Genomic DNA, 23081 nt, shown 5'->3' with positions numbered 1-23081 from the left:
TTATTCCGTATGAGCCACTGTTTTGGGTGGTATGAGGTTTTTATTGTTGTTGTTTTTTGGTGCTGGGGATTGAACCCAGGGCCTTGTACATGCGAAGCAAGCACTCTACCAACTGAGCTATATCCCCCGCCTAGGTTGATTTTTATCATAGCAACTTAGCCTGCCACTAAATAATGGTTGGCCTGAAAACAGCAGGATGAAGGGCTTCATTATCCTCAGGTTCTCTCTCCCTCCATCTGTGTGCTCTTTGTGTAACAGCTTCATTCTTGCCTATTGCAGAAGGACTTTCTCTGTGTCCTGGGAATATGGATTCAGATCTATATCCATAAAGTCTGATTGGGAAAAAAAACCTGCTCCTATAGCTCCAATTTGAAATGCCCAGGGAAGGGCTCTGTTTGAACTAACTTGAGTCTCATGCTCACCTCCTACATCAGTACCTCTCAGGTAGGTGAGGAAAGGATTCCTCCCTGCCCCAGTGGACATTTGACAATATCTGCAGACATTTTGTTTCACACATTATGGGGAATGGGGATACTACTAGCATTTAATGCTTAGAGGCCAGGGACACTGCTATATGTCCTACAATGCATGGGACAGCCCCCACAACAAAGAATTATCTAGCCTAAAGTATTAACAATGCCAAGGCTGAGAAACGGTGTTTTGAACCAACCTTGTGAATTCTTCAAGAGTTATACAGGCTGGGCATGGTGGTACATGCCTTTTACTCCAGCTACTCGGGAGGCTGAGGCAGGAGGATTGCAAGTTTAAGGCCAGCTTAGGCAATTTAGACTCTGTCTTGAAATAAGAAAAATCAATAAAAAGGTCTGGAGGTGTGGCTCAGTGGTAGAGTCTCTAGTATGCATGAGGCCTTGGGTTCTATCCCCAGTACTGCAAGAAATGTGAGTTCTTGGCCCACCTGGTCCAAGCCACTATTGCTCTTCCTTGTGTGATGGCAGTAGATGAACTCTTGCCTGCCTCCACCTCTGGTCCTGCAGTCCTTTTCCACTCAGCAACCTGCTATATAAAGTCCTTCCTTTACCCAAAACTCTCCAGAGTATTTTTCATTTCACACAGAGAAAAAGCCAAAATCTCTGGAGTTACCCAAAGGCCCTGCATGATCTGAGGCCCCAATTCTTCTCAGCCTCATATCCTTCTTCTCTTTGCTATTCTTAGAATATGTTATCCAAGCTCCTACCTCGGAGATTTTGCACTGGCTGTTCCCTCCACCCAAGCATTGTTCCAGCAGATAGTTGTGAGTCTCAATTCTCCACTTCTCTCAGGTATCTGCTTAACTGTCATGCTCTCAGTAAGACCCTCCCTGACCACCTTTTATAAACCCCCCCCATACCTTCATCTCTCCTTTACTGCCTTATTTTTCTCCCTGGTGTTTATTGCCATCTTATTTACCCTAGATTTATTTATCTGTCATCCATAATGCAAGTAGCCTCCATGATGACAGACATCTGATCTTTTTTTGTTTCTTGCTGTATCCTCAGGCCTACCATGGTATCTGGCACATGGTAGGTAGGTGCTCAAGAATGCATAGCTGTGGCCATGGGAGTGAGGCACTGTGATTGATAGCAAGTTCTAGAAGAAGGGATGGAGCAAGTTCTAGCAAGGTTCTCCAGAGAAGGTGAGAAACACGGTGCGGACAGGGGTGCTGGGAGAATCATGAAGAGCTGGGTCCCACCCAAAACGGTACCCGAGTTCTGATGGTCTGACATACATTATTCCTTTATTCCTCACAACACCCCAGAGAACTAGACATTACCACTCCCATTTTACAGTTGGGAAACTAAAGCACAGAGAGGCTAGGGAGTCATGCCTCTTGCACAGAGATTTCAATAAAACTCCTCTGTCTTTGAACTCTATTGCTGTATCTCTTTCACACTCTTCCTCCAGTGCTCGCTTCGAGGGGCCCTAGCCCTAGCCCTGCTTCTCTCCCCCATGCCCCAGAAGCCCCCACTGGGATCAGTCTGGTGAGAAAAGCCATCCGGAGCCTCTCTGCCGAGCTCTACCAGCTCTCCAGGGCCGGCTGTGCCTGGCAGCCTGTGCCTGCCGGAAGGGTTAAGGAGGAGTGTTTGTAGCAAATGCTGTCTCCAAGGAGAGGAGAGGAAAGCAGAGCAGGGAGGCTGACGGCCATGCCAGGTTCCCCGGCCAGTGGTAGTGGCGGGTGGGAGGCAGCCAGACTGACCCGTCCAGCCCTGGGGGCGAGAGAAGTGTCCTCACCTCCCCCGTCCCAGGAGGTACTGAACTCTGAGTGGGCTGGGCAGCCTGAGGGTGAAGTTGCTGCAAGGCCACCAAGTAGGGAAAGTTCTGGCAGGGACTAAGGAATGTGGGGGAGCGAGAGCCCGGCCCAGAGGCTAAAGCCAGCAGCAAGCAGCAGAGCCGGAAGTCCTGGGCTCTCCGAAGGTGGAAGGGGACCTCCCCTACCCCGAATCCAGGAGGTCTGGGCCAAGACCTAGCAGGTAGCAGGAGTATAGAGGCAGCAGCGGGAGAGCAGAGGTGCCCACCTCCTCCCAGCTGCAGTGCCAGCCATGTCTCAGCAGGGGGGATACAGGAGGAGGCCTGGGACCCCAGGGCTTCCTATGCGCAGCATCCGGCCCTTCAAGTCCAATGAGCAGTACCTGGAGGTCATGAAGGAAGACCTGGCTGAGTGGCTGCGGGATCTCTACGGGCTAGACATTGACGCAGCCAACTTCCTGCAAGTTCTGGAGACGGGCCTGGTGCTCTGCCAGCATGCCAACAACGTCACTGAGGCTGCTCTGGCCTTCCTGGCTGAGGCACCTGTCCAAGCCCAAAGGATTCCCATGCCCCGGACTGGGGTTTCCTGCAATGGGGCCGCCCAGCCGCGTACCTTCCAGGCCAGGGACAATGTCTCCAACTTCATCCAGTGGTGCCGCAAGGAGATGGGCATCCAAGGTAACCACCCTATCTCAGACCCTTATCTTGTGGGATGTTCATCCCCTCTCTGAGGGCTAGGCTAGATCTGGGGGTGAGGAGCCTGGGTGTTCCTTACAGGTTTGACTCACCTCTCTTCATCCTCCGTCTCCCCATTGCTTAGCAAATCCTCCCCAAGTAAATATTGATGATTCATACAACAAACATACATGAAGCACCTATTCTGTATTGAGCACCTTGCTGGGCATCAAGAAGTGAGGGGGATGAGACCCATTACCCAAGGAATTCATGATCTAGCAAGACACATAGATACAAAAATTATAGCCCAGGTGATGGATGCTCCAAGTCCAGGTGAATGTGCCAGGGAACCAGGAAAGAAATCAGTGACCTGGTGATGTAGAAGTGGGAGCCCAGCAAGGTTACACAGAGGAAGGCGATTTGGGTTAAATCTTAAGGAGATATGAGAAGTTTGGGGAAAAGAGAATTCTAGGCAGATGGACAGCAGTGACAAAGGCACAGAAAAGGTGCTGCATTTAGATGATTGTGAGAGGCTGGGACATGGGGTGGGGGAGGGTGAAGGGGAGGCAAGAAGCCCAACAAACAATGGTAGGGAGGGACGCAGGCATGCTGGGGCTTGCTGGATTCAGGGGAGTGACATGTCAGGATCTGTCATCTCATTGTACTTAGACTCAGGAATAGGATGTGCCTGAATGTTGTGCCATCCTCCAGGCCAAAGATGGTAGGAGTCAGGCAGGAAAAGGGTCAAGGTTACGCTCCTGGCTGGTGGCAAGGCATTGAGGAGCAGGATGGGAGGGTTAATAAAACCGGTGTTTGGGCTGAGGGTCTAACTCAGAAGTGGATTGCTTGCCTGTCAGGCACGATGTCCTGGTCCAATCCCAGCACCACTAAATAAATAAAATAAACAGGCGTTTTATGGAGCACTTACCCTGTGTTAGATATTATCTGTAAATGCCAACAACTATTAGCTTATCCAATCCTAACAATAACCCCATGAAATAGACTACATCTCCACTTTGTAGAAGAGAAAACAGAGACTCAAGTCACACAGCTGGTAGGTGGGAGAGTCAGGACTCAGCCTTATAAGGCAGCATGTGCAGAGCCTGTGCTTGACCCAGACTGGTTTGACCTGGGCTGGGGGCTGAGTCTAGGCGCACAGTGGATGGGGGAGGTGAAAAACCCTGGTGGGAAGCAGGACAAACTGCTTCCTGTTCCTGGACTCAGCCTGGGAGCTGAGTGCGGATAAGGGCAAGATTGAGGGAACCCTTTCTCTTCTCTATAACCCACAGCCAGGCTCAGGCTTCCTCTGTTGTTCATCCACCTCTTCCCAGCCCCAGCTTCCACTGTGAGGCTGGCTGCCCTGTCTGCACTCAGCAGCTGACCAAGCTGCCCAGACCCCTCCTTCTGGCTGTCAATCACCCCAAGATCCTGAGACCTGAGCCCTCTTTCCAAATCTGCTACTTGGGTCTCGGGAAGACCCCAGAGCTCCCACTAGGAGGTCAGTGGGGGACTCACGCAGTCTGTGCCGCTTCTCCCCCGCCCCACACCAGAGGTGCTGATGTTCGAGACTGAGGACTTAGTGCTGCGCAAGAACGTGAAGAACGTGGTGCTGTGCTTGTTGGAACTGGGCCGTCGCGCCTGGCGCTTCGGCGTGGCGGCACCCACTCTGGTGCACTTGGAGGAGGAGATCTACGAGGAGCTGCGACATGAGCTGGCCTTGCCCCCACCCGACCCCCCGCCGCCTGTGCCCCCCAAGCGCCATCCCTGCCACTTCCGCAACCTGGACCAGATGGTGAGGTGCCCAGCATGCGCCCTCAGGTCCTTCGCCACACCCCCTCTCCCCCATCCCAGCCAGCCCTCTTTGGGCCACCCACTGCTTGCGCTCTAATCCCAATTGTGTGGCTTTAAGTCACGTTCCACTCTGAGCCTCAACCTTAACCACACGCTGCTGCAATAGCTATAAGTGTCTCGTATCACTTTTTTTTTTTTTTTTTTTTTTTTTTTTTAACCAGCCCGGCCCTGCTTGGCTCTCATTCAGCCCCCGGTGGGATGGGTGTGAAGAACAGGGATGTTGCAGCGTCCTCTCCAACACTCTGGCTCAAGGCCAAGTTCCACCACTTCACCACTATGTGACTTTGGGCAAATTATTTAATCTCTGTGCCTCAGTTCCCTCACCTGTAGCATAGGGACCTCAACAGCACCTACCTTCCATGACTGCTGTATTAATGGACCAGCACATGCCAGCATGTGGAATAGTCTGCAGAGAGGGGACACTTCATAGGATCGGGTGTGCTTGTTGTGATTAACCCCATTTCTTCTATTGGAAGAAAGGGAGCTCAGGGAAACTTAACTAAAGGCCTATGATGCAGTGGAAACTGGACTCTGACAGGTTTACCAGATTCTGCAGTCCACTTACTTAGCCATTACACCACCACCTCCATCAGCTGACCCTCAAGGGCATTGGACATAGATGGCTGCTCCCGGTCTTCTCATTGGGTCTTCTCTACCCTCTACTTGCTTCTCAGCCCCCAGCCCTGACCTCAGCAGCAAACTCAGGGGTGGCTCTGGAAGTAGGGGAGGGGACTTGGGTGCCCAGCAGAGGGGAGGACTGAGCCTTCTGTCCATTGATTGCAGGTGCAGAGCCTGGTGAGCCACTGTACATGCCCAGTGCAGTTCTCCATGGTCAAGTTGTCTGAGGGGAAGTACCAAGTAGGGGACTCCAACACCCTCATCTTCATACGGGTAAGTATATTCTGGGGTGGGGGAGCTACTCTCAGCAGAATAGGGTTTCTTTTCACAGATATTGGCCAGGATTAAGGGCAAGGACAGAAAGCCACCATACCCCCTAAGCCATCAAGCCTTGGAGCTTTCCTTTTACTTGGAGATTTCCAGGACATTCCTGGCAAAGTTGGCAAGCCTATCCTCTCCTTCCATCAGGGAAATTGGAAGCAGTACCTGCCATTACCTCCATTGTAGCCCAGTCTAGAGAGTACCCTCAAGAACAAGTGGGGTATGAGGAAGGTACCCTCACTTTACATTCCATTCTACTCCACCCCTAGGTGTGGTCAGAGCAAGGGGCCTGAGAACCCTAAATCTGTGTTCAGTGCATGGCCCCAGGCACATGCACCCCAGAGTCTCCCCTCATATGGCTGGCTCTATACATTTCTGCAAAGTGAGGAGCAGTACAAGCTGAGATGTGCCTCCCATTGGACAATAAACCTCCTGATACCTGGGTGCACCTCACCAGAAGTGGTCTGTGCCCAGGGACATGGCCAAACCCTTTCCTTCAGCACAGGCCACACCTGGGAGCAGAGCCAGAAACCTGAGCCCTCACCCAGAGCCTGGGGCAATAGCCTTGTAACATAGGTAGGGGCAACAGATGGTGGCCCCACTTTTCAACTGAGGAAACTGAAGCCTGGAGAGAGTATGTGACTTGCCCCTGTGTGGAATGGGGCGGGACTCTCAGAGGTTCTGTCACAAACATCACAGAGGCAAGCCAGAGGCAGTTGGGACCCATTTCAGACACAACCAAGGGCAGGAGCCAGCCCCTCTGTAGGGAAGCAAGAGTGCGCTGGGGCCTGACTACCTGATGCCCATGTGGTCCCTTGTCTAGTTGGGGGAGAACTTTCTGTTGGCCAGTTTTGCCCCCACCCTTGACAACATATGGAGGTGACCAGACTGCAAAATATGCCCGCTCCCAGCCACACGTGTGCAAGGGAGTGCCTGTGTGTGATCAGCACAAGAATGGGCATATCCCTGAGTGTGTTTCAGAGGCCTTTGAGAGGGTCCAGGAAGAGGGGATGCCCTCCACCCTGCCCTTAACCTCACCCTTGCCCCCTCAGATCCTCCGGAACCATGTGATGGTACGTGTAGGGGGCGGCTGGGACACGCTTAGCCATTATCTGGACAAACATGACCCCTGCCGGTGTACATCCCTCTGTGAGTCACCTAAGAGTCTTCTCCCTGTGGGGCTGGCGGGTTGGAGAGGTGTAGCAGCGCTGGGTTAGGAGGCCAGCGGCAGAGATGGGAGGTGTGCCCCTATGGTGGGGCAGTTGTGGTGCAGTACTCACTACAGCCACAAGGTGGGGTGCAACACATTCAGAATCGGCATTTGGTCAGCGTGCACCTAGGCAGAGCTTAGGCGCAGTGGTGGCACCAAGCATGGTCTTTAGTCCTTCATGATCTCCTTCAACATCTCAGGCTTCCCCAGATAAACATAGAATCTACGTAAAAGACTTAAACCTGCAATACAATATACAGCTTGAAACAAGGCCCTCAGCTGGGCCCTCTGACCAGATTGTGTCCCCTAAACTTTTCCTGTAAAAAAACTAGTGCTGCCACTGTAGGCCCCACTATCTTTAAAGTGGGATGAGGGCAAAGCACAGCTGGGCAAGGGGAACAGTGAGTCCCATCAGCATTGAACCCTTACTTCCTCTCTTTCTCTGGGATACTGGGTTGGTAGCCCACAAACAGGGCAGCTTCCTGAAGCCCCCAGGTTCACTGGTGCAGCATGAAGTGAGGGTGCAGGAGAGACCCTCGAGGCTCCAGCCCACAATGACCGTCAGCCGATCACAGAGCCCGAAGCCGCCTCCGGTCGACTGGAAGACATACACCTCTTCAGGCCAAAGGTTGAAGAATGCTACTTCCCCCTCCCCCAGACCCTGCAATGAACAGGGAGTGGGGGAAGGGGACCTCAGAGAGATGGCTTCATTCCTAAGGTACAGGAGAGGGATGGGGAAGGGCCTCTTTCTTCTTTGGAGTGCATATTCTCAGAGGCTGCCCTACCTCAGATAAAGGGAACAGCACTACCCCCTTCCCCTTCCCCATGCCAAAAACAAAACAAAACAAAACCTCAGATATTTGGAATCAAGATAGCTCCCATTACTTTGGGATCATTTAGGTACTTCCTATGCCCACCCATTTCATAAACAAGGGTGCTGAGGCCGAGAAAGGGAACAAAGCCAAGGTCCTTCTGCCACTTCATGGTAGAGCTGAGACTAAAACCTACCCTCAAGACAGGTGTCCTCTGGTTATCAGACCTCTCTGGTCTGGGTCATCACTCAAAGGATCTGAAGTCACCACAAGCCTGGACCAGGTTTCCTCCTATTTGATATTCAGGGAACCAGGAGAATAGACTTCATCAGGGACTGACATAAGGGGAACTTTGGGACAGTCATGGGGGAGAAGGTGTGTTTGTCCCACTCAGCATGAAGTCTAGCCAGCATGGAGTCCCAGTGGGGGAGAGGCCATTTTTCCCAGAGCCGGGGGACTGCACTCAATGACCCTCCTGCCTGGATAAGTCTCCCCTTCCAGCCTGTGATTCTCATTTTCAGGTCCCAGGAGAGGCTACTCACCCCATCTCGAAGGCAGCTACCAGCAGGAGGCAGTCCACGCAGCCCCCAATTCTCATCTACCCACAGGAGTCGAGACCCACAATGCACTCCATTAGGGAAGAGAGAGGACAAATACCCCAGTGTCCTCTCCAGGGGAAGGACTCCCACATCTTGGGTTCATGAGGAGAAATCCAGCCAGGGAATCCATGCCAGGGTCCCTACCCCCAAGAGACTCCAAGAGGCCACTACCAAAGGGACATTAGTAAGAAGACCTTCTCTCCTGTCTTGTCCCTCTGGCGCAGCCCAGCCCTCAGGCCTCAGGCTGCCACTTCAGAGTGAGGCTGAGGGTGCTTCCCCCCAACTCAGGGAACTGGCATCAGTTCGTTCTCCATCCCCTGTCAAAGGACTTACCAGGATCCCCATCCAGCGGTCCCCTGCCCACCCTTCCACCCCAGGAAGCAGCTTTCCAGGCACTGCAAGTGGAGGTCCCATGGCAGAACCAGAGAGAGGCCCCAGTCCATTAAGGGTTGTCACTGGGGACCTGGCTAGGTCCAGACATGGGGACTGCTCTGTAGAAGCGAGGCAGAGAGACCAGCAGACAAACAACCAGGTCCCTCCAGAGACGGGAGCACCCCAGGGCCTGAGCCCACAGGAGTGGGAAGGGAGGTACACACCACTGGCCTTGGGCAGAATCAAAGAGAAAGACATCTACTGTAGCCTTGAAGAGGACATTGTGGCCAACATGAAGCTACTAGAGGTGGGGGGTGCCCATCCCCAGGGTACAAGGTCTGGAGTTGTCCCTCGTAGTGGAGTCTATGTCCCCAGTCTGGGCGGGCAGTGGCCTGAGCCTGGAGGTCCTTATGACAAAGTCATCCAAGAACTGGCTCAGGGACCCCCACTCCTTCTTAAAGTGGATCTGGGAGCCTGGAAGGGAGCCCCTAAAAGCTCCCTTAAGCCAACTGTTACCACAGGCCCTGGAAACCCAAAAGGGGAGCTGGGAGCCAGAGAGAGTGAGCCAAGGGCAAGAGCAAACCCAAGTGCCATGGGCACCAGGATGAGGGAAATCTCACCTCCAAGAAGGCAGGACTGCTCAGGCCCGACTGTGTCTGCCAGCCTGGAGGCCCCCAGTTCTGACAAAGCCAAGACATGCCTGGGCAAAGGCAAGAGAACACTCCGGAAGCCCCAGAGAATCCCGTCCATCTACAAGCTGAAGCTGAGGCCCAGAATCCGGCCCCGGAGAGACCACAGACCTGAGAAACGGCCTTCCCGAATCCCCAAGCCACTGGCCTACCTCCATCTGGGTGTGGCCAGGGCGCCCCCCAAGGGCAAGCTCTTGAGAGCTGCACTGGGCAGCCAGGAAGGGGAGGCATCTCAGATGGATGGAGCTTCAACGGGCAAGGAAAAGAAAGAGCCAGTCACCCCCAAGCAAAGCAGCCCCCAGCCTCAAGTAAGGCAGCTGAATCGAGTCCAACTCCTACCAGAGGAAGAATCTTGGGTCTGAGGAGCCTAAGGATTGGGGAGAAAGGAAGCAAAAGAATGCCCAAGTATTTGAGAAGAGAAGGGAAATTCCCTCACCTCAAAACAGGGCCTTGGCCAGGGGCAGACCAGATGATAAACATAGACTCAAACTGTTCAGATGAGCAAACATACTATTTCTATTCCAGCATTAGGCCAGGGGTAGTGGGGTGATCCTATATCTTATTGTCCTCCCTCAAATAAGCTCCCTAACTCCTGGCCTCTGGCCATACCCACCTGTTTCCACAACTGTAAGTTATTCAACACATGTGGATCTGTCCTTGAGCCCCAAGCTTCTTGAGTCCCTCAGCATTATGGAGGTTCAGGAAGGTGTGTCTTCAAGCATTATCCCATGCAACAGGTGGGGACAAGGTGGAGGGAGCCTTTCTCTACTCAGGTTCAGCCCATCTTGCTCAACAGTCTTCTCTTTCCTGGAGGTGGCAGGCTGTCAATACCATAGAGAGGGACAAGGGCAGCCCAATGCAAAGGCTTCTTCAGGCCACCCTTGCCAAGGACTCCAAAGCTCTGAAGGGTCAACCGGTTGGTGCAGAGTGTTCCTAACACATTTATGTCCAAGAAGTTAAGATTGAGAGACCACAGAATCTCAGCCCTGAATGGGAAGGAACAGATGCAGAAGCAGTTGGGGCTGAGTCTTGTTATGAAAAATTTCCAGAGAGTGGAAAGCAGAAAAGTCGTTTCCCTCCTGGATGGTTTCCGTGAATTGAAGGGTTTGGGGTTGGGTGAAAAGGAGAAATCTCCCACTCTTATCCTTTGATCTCTTGGTTGACCTGGCCTTTGGGACTGAGGGCTATCTCATTACCCTTACTCCTCTTTCACACAGAGCTCAGAAGGCAGGCACCCTCCACTTCCCTCCCTCCATGAGGAAAAGCCAGTCGACACCTTGGTACAGAAACAAGGGAAAACACTCCCTGATTTTTAATCTGACTTCCAATAACAGCTCAATGGGCATCACACACACTTCCAGACCCTGTGGTGGGAAACCCTGGTGGGGGAATGGGGGGAGGACAGAGACTCAAAATGGGTGCAGAGGGACCTGAAATCCAAGACCTGGAGTGAAGTGGTGGTGGTGAGAGGGGTTGGACAGAGGGTACATTCCAATGGCTCCCACGGGGGCAGCCAGAGGCCTGGGTCCCCACCCTCACCTCAGGAACCTCAGAGTTGGGGGTAATAGGGCAGATGAGATGCTGTCATCCTTAACCCCACCTCCTGCTGGGCCAGGAGGTGGGGGCACAGGAGACAGAAGGAGGCAGGCCCTCTTCCTTACCCTCCCAGCCACTCCTAAAAGCGTGGGGAAGGGGAGCCACCTCCTCTGTTTTAGAGCGGGGCTCAGAGAGAGCAAGTCACTTGCCCAAAGCAAGTAGCACAGTGAGACTAGAACCCAGGAATACTGGACTGCCCAAGGTCAGGGCTGTTGCTCTAGGGCTATGCTGCCTCCAGCGAGTGGAGGGAGTGGAAATCGGTGGGTGGGGGGAGCTGGAGAGAATCACAGATTCCCTCCCTTACTGAATGTCCATAATAAATTCCCCACCCACAGCCCTTACTCCAGACTCTCCTCCATCACTGCTCTGGGCTACTTGATTTCCTGGTCTATGTGCTTCAGCCTTACCTAAGGCTGGATTGTTATTTGTTCCCCTCTTTTAGCAAGGGACCTTAATATCCTCCCACCAGACCAGGGCTGAGGGCTCAGCCTCAAGGAGAACTTCCTTTGGCTGGGGGTGGGGAACATGGCACCCCTTCTCCCTCCCTCCAAATCCCCCAGCAATCCCTCAAGCCATCCCTATAATCTTATTATTGTTTTTTCTAAATCGGTACAAAACTGACAGTGATCAGCTCCGGTGACGAGAGGTAGAAACCCGGCCAGGCAGCCGGAGAAAATGGGGGCGGAGTGAGTTAGGGCATAGGGCCAACTGCTGTTGGGACAAAGGGGTGTCAGATCCTGAGGGTGTCCACCTATGGGTGGAGATGCAGGCGTATCTCCCCCAAGCACAGGGGTTCCCATAATTCTTTTCCTGGCTCTGATCCTGCCCAGATTAATAAAGGTAATCTGAGAGCTGAGGCAGGCAGAGTCTGGGGTAGTCAGATTGAGATGGGACAGGGAGACACAATGGTCACAGGCATAACCTGACCCCCTCCTGGGCACCATCCTGCCCACCACCAACAGCCCCCCAGAACTTGACATCCCCCAATCTGGCAGACCACCCAGTGCAGGAGGTAATAGAGGACTGGAACTTGGCGTCATGGAAAGGAATCTATCCTTTGGGGGATTCCCTCTCCATGCTCTGCCCAAAAAACAAAAAGTTTTAATCCAGGAGGTGATCTGGCTTTGGGATCAGGAAAAGGGTGAGGGGCACCCGGCAGGGACGGACCATCGAGTTAAGGCTGGAAGGTAGGTTGTTGTGTCTCTGGGGGCTGCTGTGCAGGGAGGTCTCCCTGAAAGTGGGAGAGCTCAGCCTTCTCCCCCTGACTGATCTGGGACCTCAACCCTTGGACCCCTTGATCTGGATCCTTGGGCCACCTGCCTCTCTCTGCCCTGTGCCAGTGGTGCTGACAGTCAGAAGGCCTGGCATCACAAAGATGCCAGGATCTTCGAAAAAGGGATGGATGAAATGAGAGCCCTGTGAGTGGAGCTGGGGGGCGGGGAGGGGGATTGGAGGGTGGATAAGACAGGTGAGGACTAACAGACGCTTGGACAGACAGACACGGAAAAGGAAGACACTGGGCAAAGACAGACACACTCTGGAAAAGATAAGTGGGGGCCTGGCCAAGGTAGCACCTCCTCACCCCACCCTCCATTTCACACACTCACCCCCAATCTCAAATGGCTGTGGTGCACTTTCAGGCCAGGCCAGGCCCCGCGCTAACTACAGCACTGAAGGTGGCTGCCCCAGGAAGACAACCGTGGGAGAAGGGGAGTACTGAGTAGTTAGCGGAAGCTCCCCCTTGCCCTCTGCCTCTCAGAGCACGTGTGGAGGTGCTCGTTTGTGGGGTGCCTCAGGCCAGGACCTTCAGAGTTCTATTCTGCTGGCTCCCGCCTCCAGCCCCAGTCCCGGAAGCAGCCCCAGCACCACCCTGCCCTCCTCAGGGGCCAGCGGGTCTGCAGCCTGTGGCTGTGCAGGGCGCCTGTGTATCACATGATGGCGCAGCGGTTCCGGCGCAGAGCGCCCTGGAAGCGCAGGGCAGCGTGCACGTGTTTGCAGCGGGCGCAGCCGACGCTCTTGAGCAGCTCGCTGAAGAGCAGCAGAATGTGCCAGTTGTACTTGGCTGAGCATTCCACGTAGCCACACTTCCAGGTCTTGCGCACTAAGTGCGACACGTTCCAGCGTGGGATCACACGACCGCGCTGCAGGTCCCGCTTGTTGCCTACGATGATGATGGGTGTCTCGGAGGTACCAATAACCCTGAAGGATGAGGCAAGAATCTCAGAACTCTCTTCAGTTTCACTGGACTCTACACTACAGTATGTTCTGTTCCAGGTACAGCTTTAAGTCCTTGGGTTGAGTTATATTCTGTAATCAACACAACTGATCCAACAAACAAAACCCCCCAATTACCAGATATTATTGTATCTCCATTTTATAGATGAGGAAACTGAGCCTTATATGTTAACTGGCCTATAGGCATGCAGCTGAGTGATCCTGGAAGTCCTGTTCCTGGAGACTATGCTCTTAACCACTCCACTATCCTAAACACCCCACAGTTAGGATCCCAAAATGAGTTAACAGAAGTAGGGACAGAAAAATATGAGTATGTGCATATTTGAATGGGTATGTGAGAACCAGAGGGCACATACACTTCACCACTATTCCTTTTCCCCGGGGGTAGGTTGGCACTGGAGCATTCATAGGGTGGGATTAAATGGAATCATAGCCCCTTACCGTGTCTCCAGGATCTGCTGGCGGATGGTCTTGACGTATTCAAAGCTGTCAAAGCAGCAGATGTCGTAGACCAGGATGTAGGCATGGACACTCCGGAGTCCCCTGCAGCAAGCATCTGCCCACTCCTGTAACACCCAAGCCAGTGCAGGAGTTAGAGCAGCCATGAGAGCTCCCCAGCCTCCTCCCAGCAGACTGAGAGTGCTTTCACCTGCCACTGCACCAGAAGCCTTCCATCTGTCCCCAAGGAGGCCAGGCCCAGAGGGAATGGAGGTGCTCAGTGCTACAGCTTCCCTGCCCCCAAGCCAGGACAAAGCAGGTCACATTGACTGACCTCCAGGGTCACTGTCCGGTCTTGTGCACATCTGGAGGTTAGATCTGCCTTGTGACATTTTGCCCCCTCATCCATCTATCCAGTGCTTTGTTCAACAAGCACATTTATTAAGTGCCTCTAAGATCTCAGCCCTGAGCTCGTTATTAGGCCTGCTGAAATCCTATCTCCCAATACTCAACTGAAGTATCTCCTCCTCTAAGAAGCCTTTCTGATTTGCCAGCATTCCAGCAAGCAGGAACTATTCCCCTCATCTCCTGTATTCTAACAACCCTTTGATTATCTCCTGGGGAAACGTGTTCCATTTTCAATTTCCCACATTTGTTGTAAGCTCCCAAGAGGGCTTGGCCAGAGGGCCTCACTTGACACACTCCTTCCTCTGCTCAGTGCCTAGCTAGCACTGTTGGCTTTTAGCTGATGCTCCTTAATGGCACCAAAAAGCATAGTGAGCTCTCCATGGTCCTGAAGCCCACCTTGCCTGAGCGGAGATCAATGCCTCTAACACTGCCCTGAGATTGCTACCTGATGGGTCCCTTCTGTATACTCCTTTCTCCCCTAAGGGTTGACAAGTAGAAAACCAGAGGAAAAAATTGAGACTGGATACATAAGGCAGGTAGGGTGGGGATTCCATCCTAGAGCAGGACCCCAGAGATGGACCTTCCTGAATGTCTGTGGCAACTTCTCAGGGAGAGCTGCAGCTCAAGATGAATAGGCCCCTGGAAAGACTGAATGTGCTAAAGAGAAGATTCCTTATGAGATTAATTAGCTAATTAACCTGCCAACAGATGCAACTGCAAGAGAAGTTTCACAAAGCCAGTGTACTGAAAGAAGGGGACCCCTGGAGTTGGGGGGGTGCAGAGGCCTTCAGAGGCAACGGGAATCAGGTTCTTCTCCTTTTAGGTCCCATGCAAATGATTAGGAGGGGCCCGAGATGTAGTTCAATGGTAAAGTATGTCCCCAGCATGAAGGAGGAGGAGAAGGAGAAAGGAAAGGAAAAAAGACTAGAAGCTGGTGGAGGCATGTCCCCTATGCTAATCTGAATTAAGTTAGGGCAAGGATTGGGAACAAGGGAGAACTACAGCTGGCTCACCATCTTGAGGAAGGACTATGAGGAAAAAGATTTTGGTGGCAGAGGTGGAGAGGGAAGTCTGACTTCAAAACAGCAGTTCCAGCTGAAAGGTTTGGAGGATGCTGCAGTGGATCTCCCCAGGGAGATGATGTGGCATCTATTCTTTGTGCTGAGGTTTTAATTTTTGGTGCAGGGAGAGGATGCTGAGAAAAAAATCCAAAACTGTAGGAAACCATGAACTGGCTTCCTCTCAGACCAGGGAAGAATGCATTCTGTGAGACACAGTGACCCTTGGGAGCCAGACACCTGCATGTGTATGAGGTTTTCTGTATCCCACACAAGGAGTGGAAACTGGTGGGAAGAGAGAGGGAGGAGAGGCTCCTACTCTCTGCAAGCTCTCTTCCAGGGATAGGGAGCAGCTGCCAGCCTTCCAGGGTGACAGCCCCACCTTTCCCCCAACATGCTCCCTCCTCCAGGGGACCTCCAAGCTGCCTCCCACTCACTTCTCTCTGGGGGCCCTAAAAGGGACAAGCAGAAGGCTTCTGATTGGCTGAGTTATTCCTTCATCCCTTGATTGAAGGGAGGAATCAAGAAAGCTCAGCTTTCCTTCCAGTTTGCTCTGTGCAGGGTTCTAATTTGTTCCCCACAAAGACCATTTTAGAGCTGTATTAAGACAGAGAAAGAGGGGCTGAGCATATAGCTCAGTGACACAACATATACTTAGCATGGTCAAGGCCCAGGGTTTAATCCATAGGGTGCATGCATGTGTGAGTGCACACGTGTGCACATGTGTGCATATGTGTACGCATGCATGCACACACACACACACACACACACACACACACACAGAAGGAGCTATGGAAACTGAGTCTTGTTCCAGGGACATAGAAGCTGAGAGGCTCAGCCACCTGGGGCTCAACCATGCATTTGTGGGTATTTCTTTGGTAGGATGCATATGCCTCAAACCTCAGCTTCCTTCTCTGATAGAAGGGTCAGTGGAAGGAACAATTTAAGTTTAGACCTAAGAAATACCACTCTTCTGGGCTGGATCTCATTTGACAATGGGGAAGAATGTATTTTTTTTTTATTGTCAAATAATAGCCATCAGGATTCTTGAGTTTATACTGATCTCTGGGGCTTCTAGGGTCCCTTCTTAGTGTTTCTCTGCCCAAAGTCCCCTACCTGTGCTCCAGGAGTAAAATCTACTAGAGTCCCAGGTCAACCATAAAGAAAAAGGCCAAATGATCCAATAGAAAAATGGGCACAGGATATTAATATTTCTCAGAAAAAGAAACACAAAAGGCCTTTAAAACACATGGAAAAATACTCAACTTCACTCATAAGCAGAGATGCAAATAAGGATTACACTGAGAATATAATATTTCATCTCTCAGACTGTCAAAAATATAACAGTTTGACAATATACTCTGAGAGTAACAGGTTCTCAGAGTAACAGGTTCTCAGATACAGCATTTTATAGAGGGAAATCTGGAGATATCTTCTAAATTCTAGGTATATTTGTCCTTTGATCCAGCAATGCTATTTCTGGGAGTCAAACCCATCTATCTATCTATCTATCTATCTATCTATATAAAATGTACATGTATATGTATAAAATGACTTATGCACAAAGCTATTCATTGTGGCTTTGCTCAAAACAGCACAAGATCAAAAACCACCCACTTGTCCAACAAGAAGGGACCAGAGGAACATCTTTTCAATGGAGTACCGCATAGTCATGAGAAAGGAATGAGGAAGTCCTTTAGATATTGACAGGGAATGTCTCCAGGTTATGATGTTAAGTTAAAAAAACAGACCAGACTTGGTGTCACACACCTTTAGTCTAACCTGCTCTCTGGAGACTGAGTCAGGAAGATTTCAAGTTCAAGGCTAGCCTGGGCAATTTAGCAACACCCTGGTTCTTATTAAAACAAGAACAACAACAAAAGAAACGAAGTATAGGGCTGGAGGTGTAGCTTAGTGGTAGAGTGGTTAGCATGTGCAATGCCCTGGATTCATTCTCAGCACAAGGAGGCGGGGGAAGAGCACTCTCTATGATTTTTGTTTTTATGTAAAAAAGGAAGTGGAATAAGAATACATTTTTTATTTGAGCTAAAAAAAAGAAAAATCACTGAAGTATGAATGAATAACCAACGAGGGGCTGGGATATAATATAGTGGTAGAACACTTTAGCAAGTGTATGGCCCTGGCAGGCCATGGATTTGATCCCCAGTGCCATACAAAACCAAACCAAGCCAGCACAGTGGTGCATGCCTATAATCCCAGGGGCTTGGGAGGCTGAAGCAGGAGGACTGCAAGTTCAAAGCCAGTCTCAGCAAAAGTGATGTGCTAGGGCTGGGGTTGTTGCTTAGTGGTGGAGTGCTTGCCTAATACGTAGGAGGCACTGGGTTCGATTCTCAGCACCACATGTAAATAAATAAATAAAATAAATGTCCATCACCAACTAATAAAAATATTTAAAAGAAGAAAAAGCAAGGCACTAAGCAACTCAGTGAGACCCTGTCCCTAAATAAAATAATACATAAAAGGGCTGGAGATGTGGCTTAGTGGTCAAGTACCCCTGAGTTGAATCCCCGGTACCAAAACAAAAAACAAACCAATGAGAATGGTTACAGAGTGTAACCATGGGGTGAAGGGGGCAGAGATGGGACCAAGATTTCTCTAGACCACAGTATTAAGGATAGTTTTAAATTAATCAAAAATTATAATTGCATTGAAAATAAATAATGTGAATAAAGGAACAAAGCTTAGTGGCAGGCTGGGAGCAAGATATGAGCATCCACTCAGGCTACGATCAAAGCCTTTATTATAGAGAATAAGAGGACCTGACCCCAGGATCTGCTCCCTGGGACAGCTCAGCCACACTGCTTCTGGTAGCTGTGTGGATCAGACTTTTGTCTTTGATGCTGACCCCAGGCACCTAGGATAGGAGAGATAAGCATCTCTGGCAGGTTGGGCCAAGGTCCTCCTGCACAGGGTTGCTGAGACAGTGCTAAGCTCCCCACCAGCACTAGCCTCCCAGCCTGAGAGATTGCTATACTTTTTTTTTTTTAAATAAGGTACTCATTCTTTTTTTTACATATTTATTTTTAAGTTGTAGTTGGATACAATACCTTTATTTTATTTATTTTTCTGTGGTGCTGAGAATTGAACCCAGGGCCTTGCACATGCTAGGCAAGTGCTCTACTGCTGAGCCACAACTCCAGCCCTGAGATTGCTGTATCTGCTCAGTCATAACTGCCCAAGGCTCCACCTGCTCCTCCTTCTGTGGCTCCACCACAGTGCCTATCTTTAACTGCAAATCTCTGTACACTCTGGTCAGAGGCTTCCTTTATGAGCAAACATATCTTGGAGCCCAGCTTCTCTGTCTACCCTACTCTCTCCCAAGCCACAGATAGAGGGAAGGAGGGTGGGACCTTAGCAAGCTAGGGGAAGGTGCACTTAATTTCCTTAATCTCCAGGGGCACTGGGGGCACTTAAATCCAAACACTGCAGAGAGGGTGCCCAGCAGGCTGATCCTGAGATTTGAGGAAGGAGGGATCACCTAGAAGAGGCCCTTGGGCAAGAAATGATTGGGGTCTCCAGAGTCTCTAGAACACTCTTTTTCCAGGTCCCAGCCTGTTCTATTGACCCTTTTACAGACAATGAAGATTTAAGTCAGAGTCTGAGGCCCAGAGAAGTAACAGGCAAGCAGCGTTCTCTGCCCTTTTCCTCACTGCTCCTTACCTGTCTATTTAGTTGATATCACCTTCTGTAATACCTACACACCTGAGTGGATTAGATGCCTCCTCAAGGGCAGCCTTAGCTCACTCCTCTTCTCCAATCATAGCATTTATCATACCATATAATACATGTGTTAGTCTTCTCTCAACAGACTCTGAGTTCTTTGAAAGCCAATTCCATATTATTTTCCCGTGCCCAATGCAGGGTCTGGCACACATTAAACAGTCATCAAATATTTGTTGAATAAGCTAGCATACAAATGTCTGGCTTCCTGGTGCAGCTCTAAGCAGGTGCAGTGCAGAGCTCTCAAATTCCAATGGCAGAGCCCTTGCAACAGGGCACAGCCTGAGCTGCTTGGAGTCCAGCCTCCTCAACCCCACCAGCCATGGCCCTCAGGGCTGCTTACCTGCAGTGTGTTGACAGGGAAGGCGCTGATGGGCGGGAAGTCCAGGATCTGGAGGTCGTGCACATGGCCGTTCATGACCACAGCAGGCAGGTAGAGGCGGCGGGTGGTGGTGGGCACGCAAACCTCGCTGAACTCGTTGTACAAGAACTGGCGCACGATGGCACTCTTGCCCACACCTCGCGCCCCAAGCACGGCCACCCGGTAGGTGGAGACCATGCCTCCCGCCCCACTCCGCCACCGCGTCCTTGCCTGGGGCTCTCCCGGGCTGCATATTCCAGGGGCTGGGGGCTCAGCCACCGTCAGGACCAATCATTGCTGCCTCTGATTGCTCTCTGGGCCCTCTGTGGCCTCCACCTGGACTGGGGGACAAGAGGTGGGCTTAGTGCACAGGCTTATCCCTGGATATATCCTATACTTTTCCACCTCTGGGACTTTGTGGAAGCTGTCACTGCCACTTAGAATGCCTTCCCTTTCCCAGAACCTATCCAAAACCTCTCTATCCTTTCTTCTCCATTTTTTTTCCTGCTGTTCCACCAGTATATTTCATCTGACTTGCGTTGAACCTGAGTTTTCACCAGGTCCAACTTCCCAACCATGGTAGACTGCATAGCAGAGTGGAAAGAGCACTGGGCTTGGGTTCAAAAGCCAGCTTTCCCACTGAGCCTGGGACAGGACAGCATCTCCTGAGTCTCTCGGTCTTATTTCTAGGCAAGGATGTCTTGGGGGAAGGACCTCCAGGCATTTTATGGGGAAACAATTCTTTCTTGTACAGATCTGCCCCCCACAGCAGCATGTTACTTCCGGGGAACTATGGAAGTAACTGCTAGCAGTCAGTCTCCAGTCACCATGATGACCAAAATTGACTCCCACATTTCCCAATACCCCCAATCAAAAACAAAACTAAAAACCCAAAGACTTAGAGAAGTGAAGAACTCTTAACCAGTTGAATTGTCAGCTAAGTCTAGCTGACAATGGTAGGGATGCACTAGATGACCACATTAGATCTGGGACAGCAGCACCACTGAGCACACGGTTAGCACAGGGTAATCTCCCTATGGGAGAGAGATTGTTATCTCCACTTCAGAGAGGAGGCCCAGTGTGCCCAAAGTCACACATTTGGGAATGGCAACTACTTTATTCTACAATATTGAAGCACTTCTCACTTTCAAGTGTAGTGATTCTAAGTGGTGACAGCCTATAGGCCAAGGGCTGGGTCTGATTCTCTGGCATTCTTTGGGGTTCACAGGACTTGATACAAAGCTGGTGCCCAGAAAAGGGCTGCAAAGCAACTATACTTTGAGAGGGATCCATTAGCTTCTTGCTTGTTCAGTTTCCATGAATTTTAGAGCTTGGGTATAAACTCCAGCTTTGATATTTCTATGTTGTGGGATTAGTGGGCCAATCACCATATTTAAAATGAGGTTAATAACTCCCACTTCTGAGACAACCCCAGTAAGTCTCATAACCAGGAGAAAGAAAGAACTTTTCTTCTCTTGGGAATGACAACTCCCATTACTACTAGGTCTAGGACAGGTGGGTTTTCTAGATTCCGATGGGGCCATGCTTTTCAGGGTATGTACATGCTCTTCCTTTGTAGACATAGGATGTCCTCAAGCTGTCCTGCATCAAAGGACTCAATCTATGGGGTGTGTGCACATGTAGTATAGTAAATTAAGGGCAGGATTTGGAGTGAGAAGTGCTGGGATTTGAGTCCCTGCTCTGCTGTCCATAAAGTGTCACCTTGGGCAAGAAATTCACAGGGTGTGGTGAGGTCATGCATGTAAAGACCAGTGCCTTTACACAGAGTAGGGGCCCAAGGAACATTGACTACTGTTACATGCAGAGGCCTTTGACTCATTTGAGGTTTTCCACAATCTCAATGGGGCCCTCCTAGCAATCCTGGGAGTAGTCACTATCCACTGTCATATGGATTCACATACATGTGATATGTCTGTGTGAGATTCTTCTCATTTTATTGAAGGAAAAACAAAATTAAAAACCCAAAGACTTAGAAAAGTGAAGAACTCTTAACCAGTTGAATTGTCAGCTAAGTCTAGGACCCTGATGTCCTTTGCATCCCATACATGTCCTTTCCCCAACAGGTGCCTGTACACTTATGTTCCCCCACAACTGCAGAAGTACCAATTCCTCTTCCCCATATATCCTCTAGGCCCCTCCAGCATCCCTGGACACTGCCAGCTTGGCAGAGAGACTCAGCTGGGTTAATTACATAACAAGCAGGTGGGGAGGGGGCAGTCCTAGGGGAGGAAAAAAGGGCAAGGGATGCCAGAGTCTGGCTTGTCTCTGGGTGTGGCAACTTGGGGGATTCTAGGATGTCCCTTATCTGAAGATTCTGCTGGATACTACATTCCCTGTCCACAAAGCAGCCCTTTCTAAGGAGTAGCAGAAACGAAGGCAGGGAACAGCCCTGGAGGCAGGGAGAGGGTACAAGGGGGTACAAGGCTGGCAGGGGCCAGCCTCCTAGAACTCATCAGGCCCAAGTGTGGCCCTGTCCCCAACTCAGAGGTGACCAGCGTCCCTTCCTTCTTCCCAGCCAAGGGTCCTGGGTCTAAAAATTTACTAATGCCACATGCCTGGTTGGGTGGGGATGGAAGGGTCCGTCTTAGGAAGCAGGGCCCAGGCCCCTGAGCTCCCTTCCCAAGGCCTGCACTCTGCAGTGAGTCTGCAGACAGCGGCGGGCAGGAGATGGGCCACACACTGGGGCCAAAGCCTGGTTCTTGACCCCTTCCCTCCGCCCGGACACCTGGGTCCTTGCCCCCGACCAAGGAGGGCCAGGGCTTTTGCGGATCCCGAGGGCCAGGTCACCGGTCCGCCAGCTGTTTGTCCCCACCACGTTCGCGTGGGGGAGGGGGGAGGGCACGGGAGGATGCTGGGCTCCCCACGACCTGCCAGGTAGGAGTTAGGGGGACGCAGGCGCCCAGCTCGCTCTCCGCCTCCAGCACCTCACAGGCACCCCCCGGCCCCCAGCTGCAGCTCTCACGTGGCCGCCCCGCGCCGCTTCCCCGCTGGCCCCCTCCTCCGTCCCCGCGCCGGTCGCCCGCCGCCCCGGAGGACCCCGACCCAGCCCCGACCCCGTCCGACCCCGTCCGACCTCGGGCCCAGCCCGCTCCCTCCGCCGCTTACCCGGGGCCGTGCTCGCCGCCCCCTGCCCTGGCCGCCGGCGGGGCCGCGCTCCCCCCGGGCTCCGGCGCTGCCGCGGCTCCCCGCCCGGGGGGAGAGGAGGGCCGCCCCCCGCGGCGCAGAGGGCGCGGGCCGGCGGGCGGGCGCGGGGGCAGCGGCGGCGCCGAGGGTCGCGCTCAGCCCTGCTCTGCCGGCCGCGCCGCCCGCTCGCGCCCGCGGGAGAGGGGGCGGGGCATTCCGCTGGGTCCCTGAGCCCGACGGATTCCTCGGCAGCCCCGACCGCTTCCTTAACCCCTAGCCTCGACCTTCACCTCCCTCGAGACTCTCCCTACGAGAATTTAGCTCGAACCTGGAGTGGGAAAAGGGGACGGGAGAGACTCTGAAGTCTGGCTGCGTTCCAACTCCTGCTCTCAGATCCTCGCATCCTCTCCTAACCCCACCTCAAGTTCCCGGTCACCCACCTCCCCAGTTCTGTCCTTCTGACCTTTACCAGTCCACTCGATCAGTTACTTGCAGGAGCCCAGTGTGTGCCCCGCACTGGGGACTAGTCGTCCAGGCTTTTCTCCTCCAGCCCCAAAGAGGTCTGAGCAAAGGGTGGTCACTCTCCTCCTTCCCTGCGGCAGTTAGAGGCAGACCAGGCTAGCGCAAAGCAAAGCTGATCGCCTGCCAATGTGTGACCTCCACTCCCGAATGAAAACTGCTGTGTCCCTTTCCTCTTCAGTCTGGAGCA

The 23081-nt window shown here is 52.1% G+C and overlaps 2 protein-coding genes across 3 annotated transcripts; one reads left to right on the top strand and one right to left on the bottom strand.

The window, feature by feature from the left end:
- Nucleotides 1–1365: 1365 nt before the first annotated feature.
- On the top strand, nucleotides 1366–12085 carry GAS2L2 (growth arrest specific 2 like 2). The gene is made up of 6 exons (XM_081270858.1): nucleotides 1366–2922; nucleotides 4470–4711; nucleotides 5554–5661; nucleotides 6762–6858; nucleotides 7382–7637; nucleotides 8253–12085. Exons 1-6 carry the CDS (start codon nucleotides 2538–2540, stop codon nucleotides 9751–9753), a joined length of 2589 nt encoding a protein of 862 aa, XP_081126984.1. The 5' UTR covers nucleotides 1366–2537; the 3' UTR covers nucleotides 9754–12085.
- A 304-nt stretch (nucleotides 12086–12389) lies between these two features.
- RASL10B (RAS like family 10 member B) lies at nucleotides 12390–22559 on the bottom strand. Of its 2 annotated transcripts, none has more exons than XM_081270859.1 (4): nucleotides 22355–22559; nucleotides 19211–19569; nucleotides 13664–13788; nucleotides 12390–13186 (listed from the first exon to the last, which is right to left on the bottom strand). In XM_081270859.1, exons 2-4 carry the CDS (start codon nucleotides 19424–19426, stop codon nucleotides 12916–12918), a joined length of 612 nt encoding a protein of 203 aa, XP_081126985.1. In that variant the 5' UTR covers nucleotides 19427–19569; nucleotides 22355–22559; the 3' UTR covers nucleotides 12390–12915. The 2 variants fall into 2 exon arrangements, with proteins under 2 accessions (XP_081126985.1, XP_081126986.1); XM_081270860.1 differs by having other exon boundaries at nucleotides 19211–19564.
- Nucleotides 22560–23081: the final 522 nt, after the last annotated feature.

Source organism: Spermophilus citellus (genome assembly GCF_964194105.1).
Source record: "Spermophilus citellus genome assembly, chromosome: 17".
NCBI lineage: Eukaryota > Metazoa > Chordata > Mammalia > Rodentia > Sciuridae > Spermophilus > Spermophilus citellus.
The sequence above is the reverse complement of the archived record's forward strand: the minus strand, read 5'-3'. Positions and strand labels throughout refer to the sequence as shown.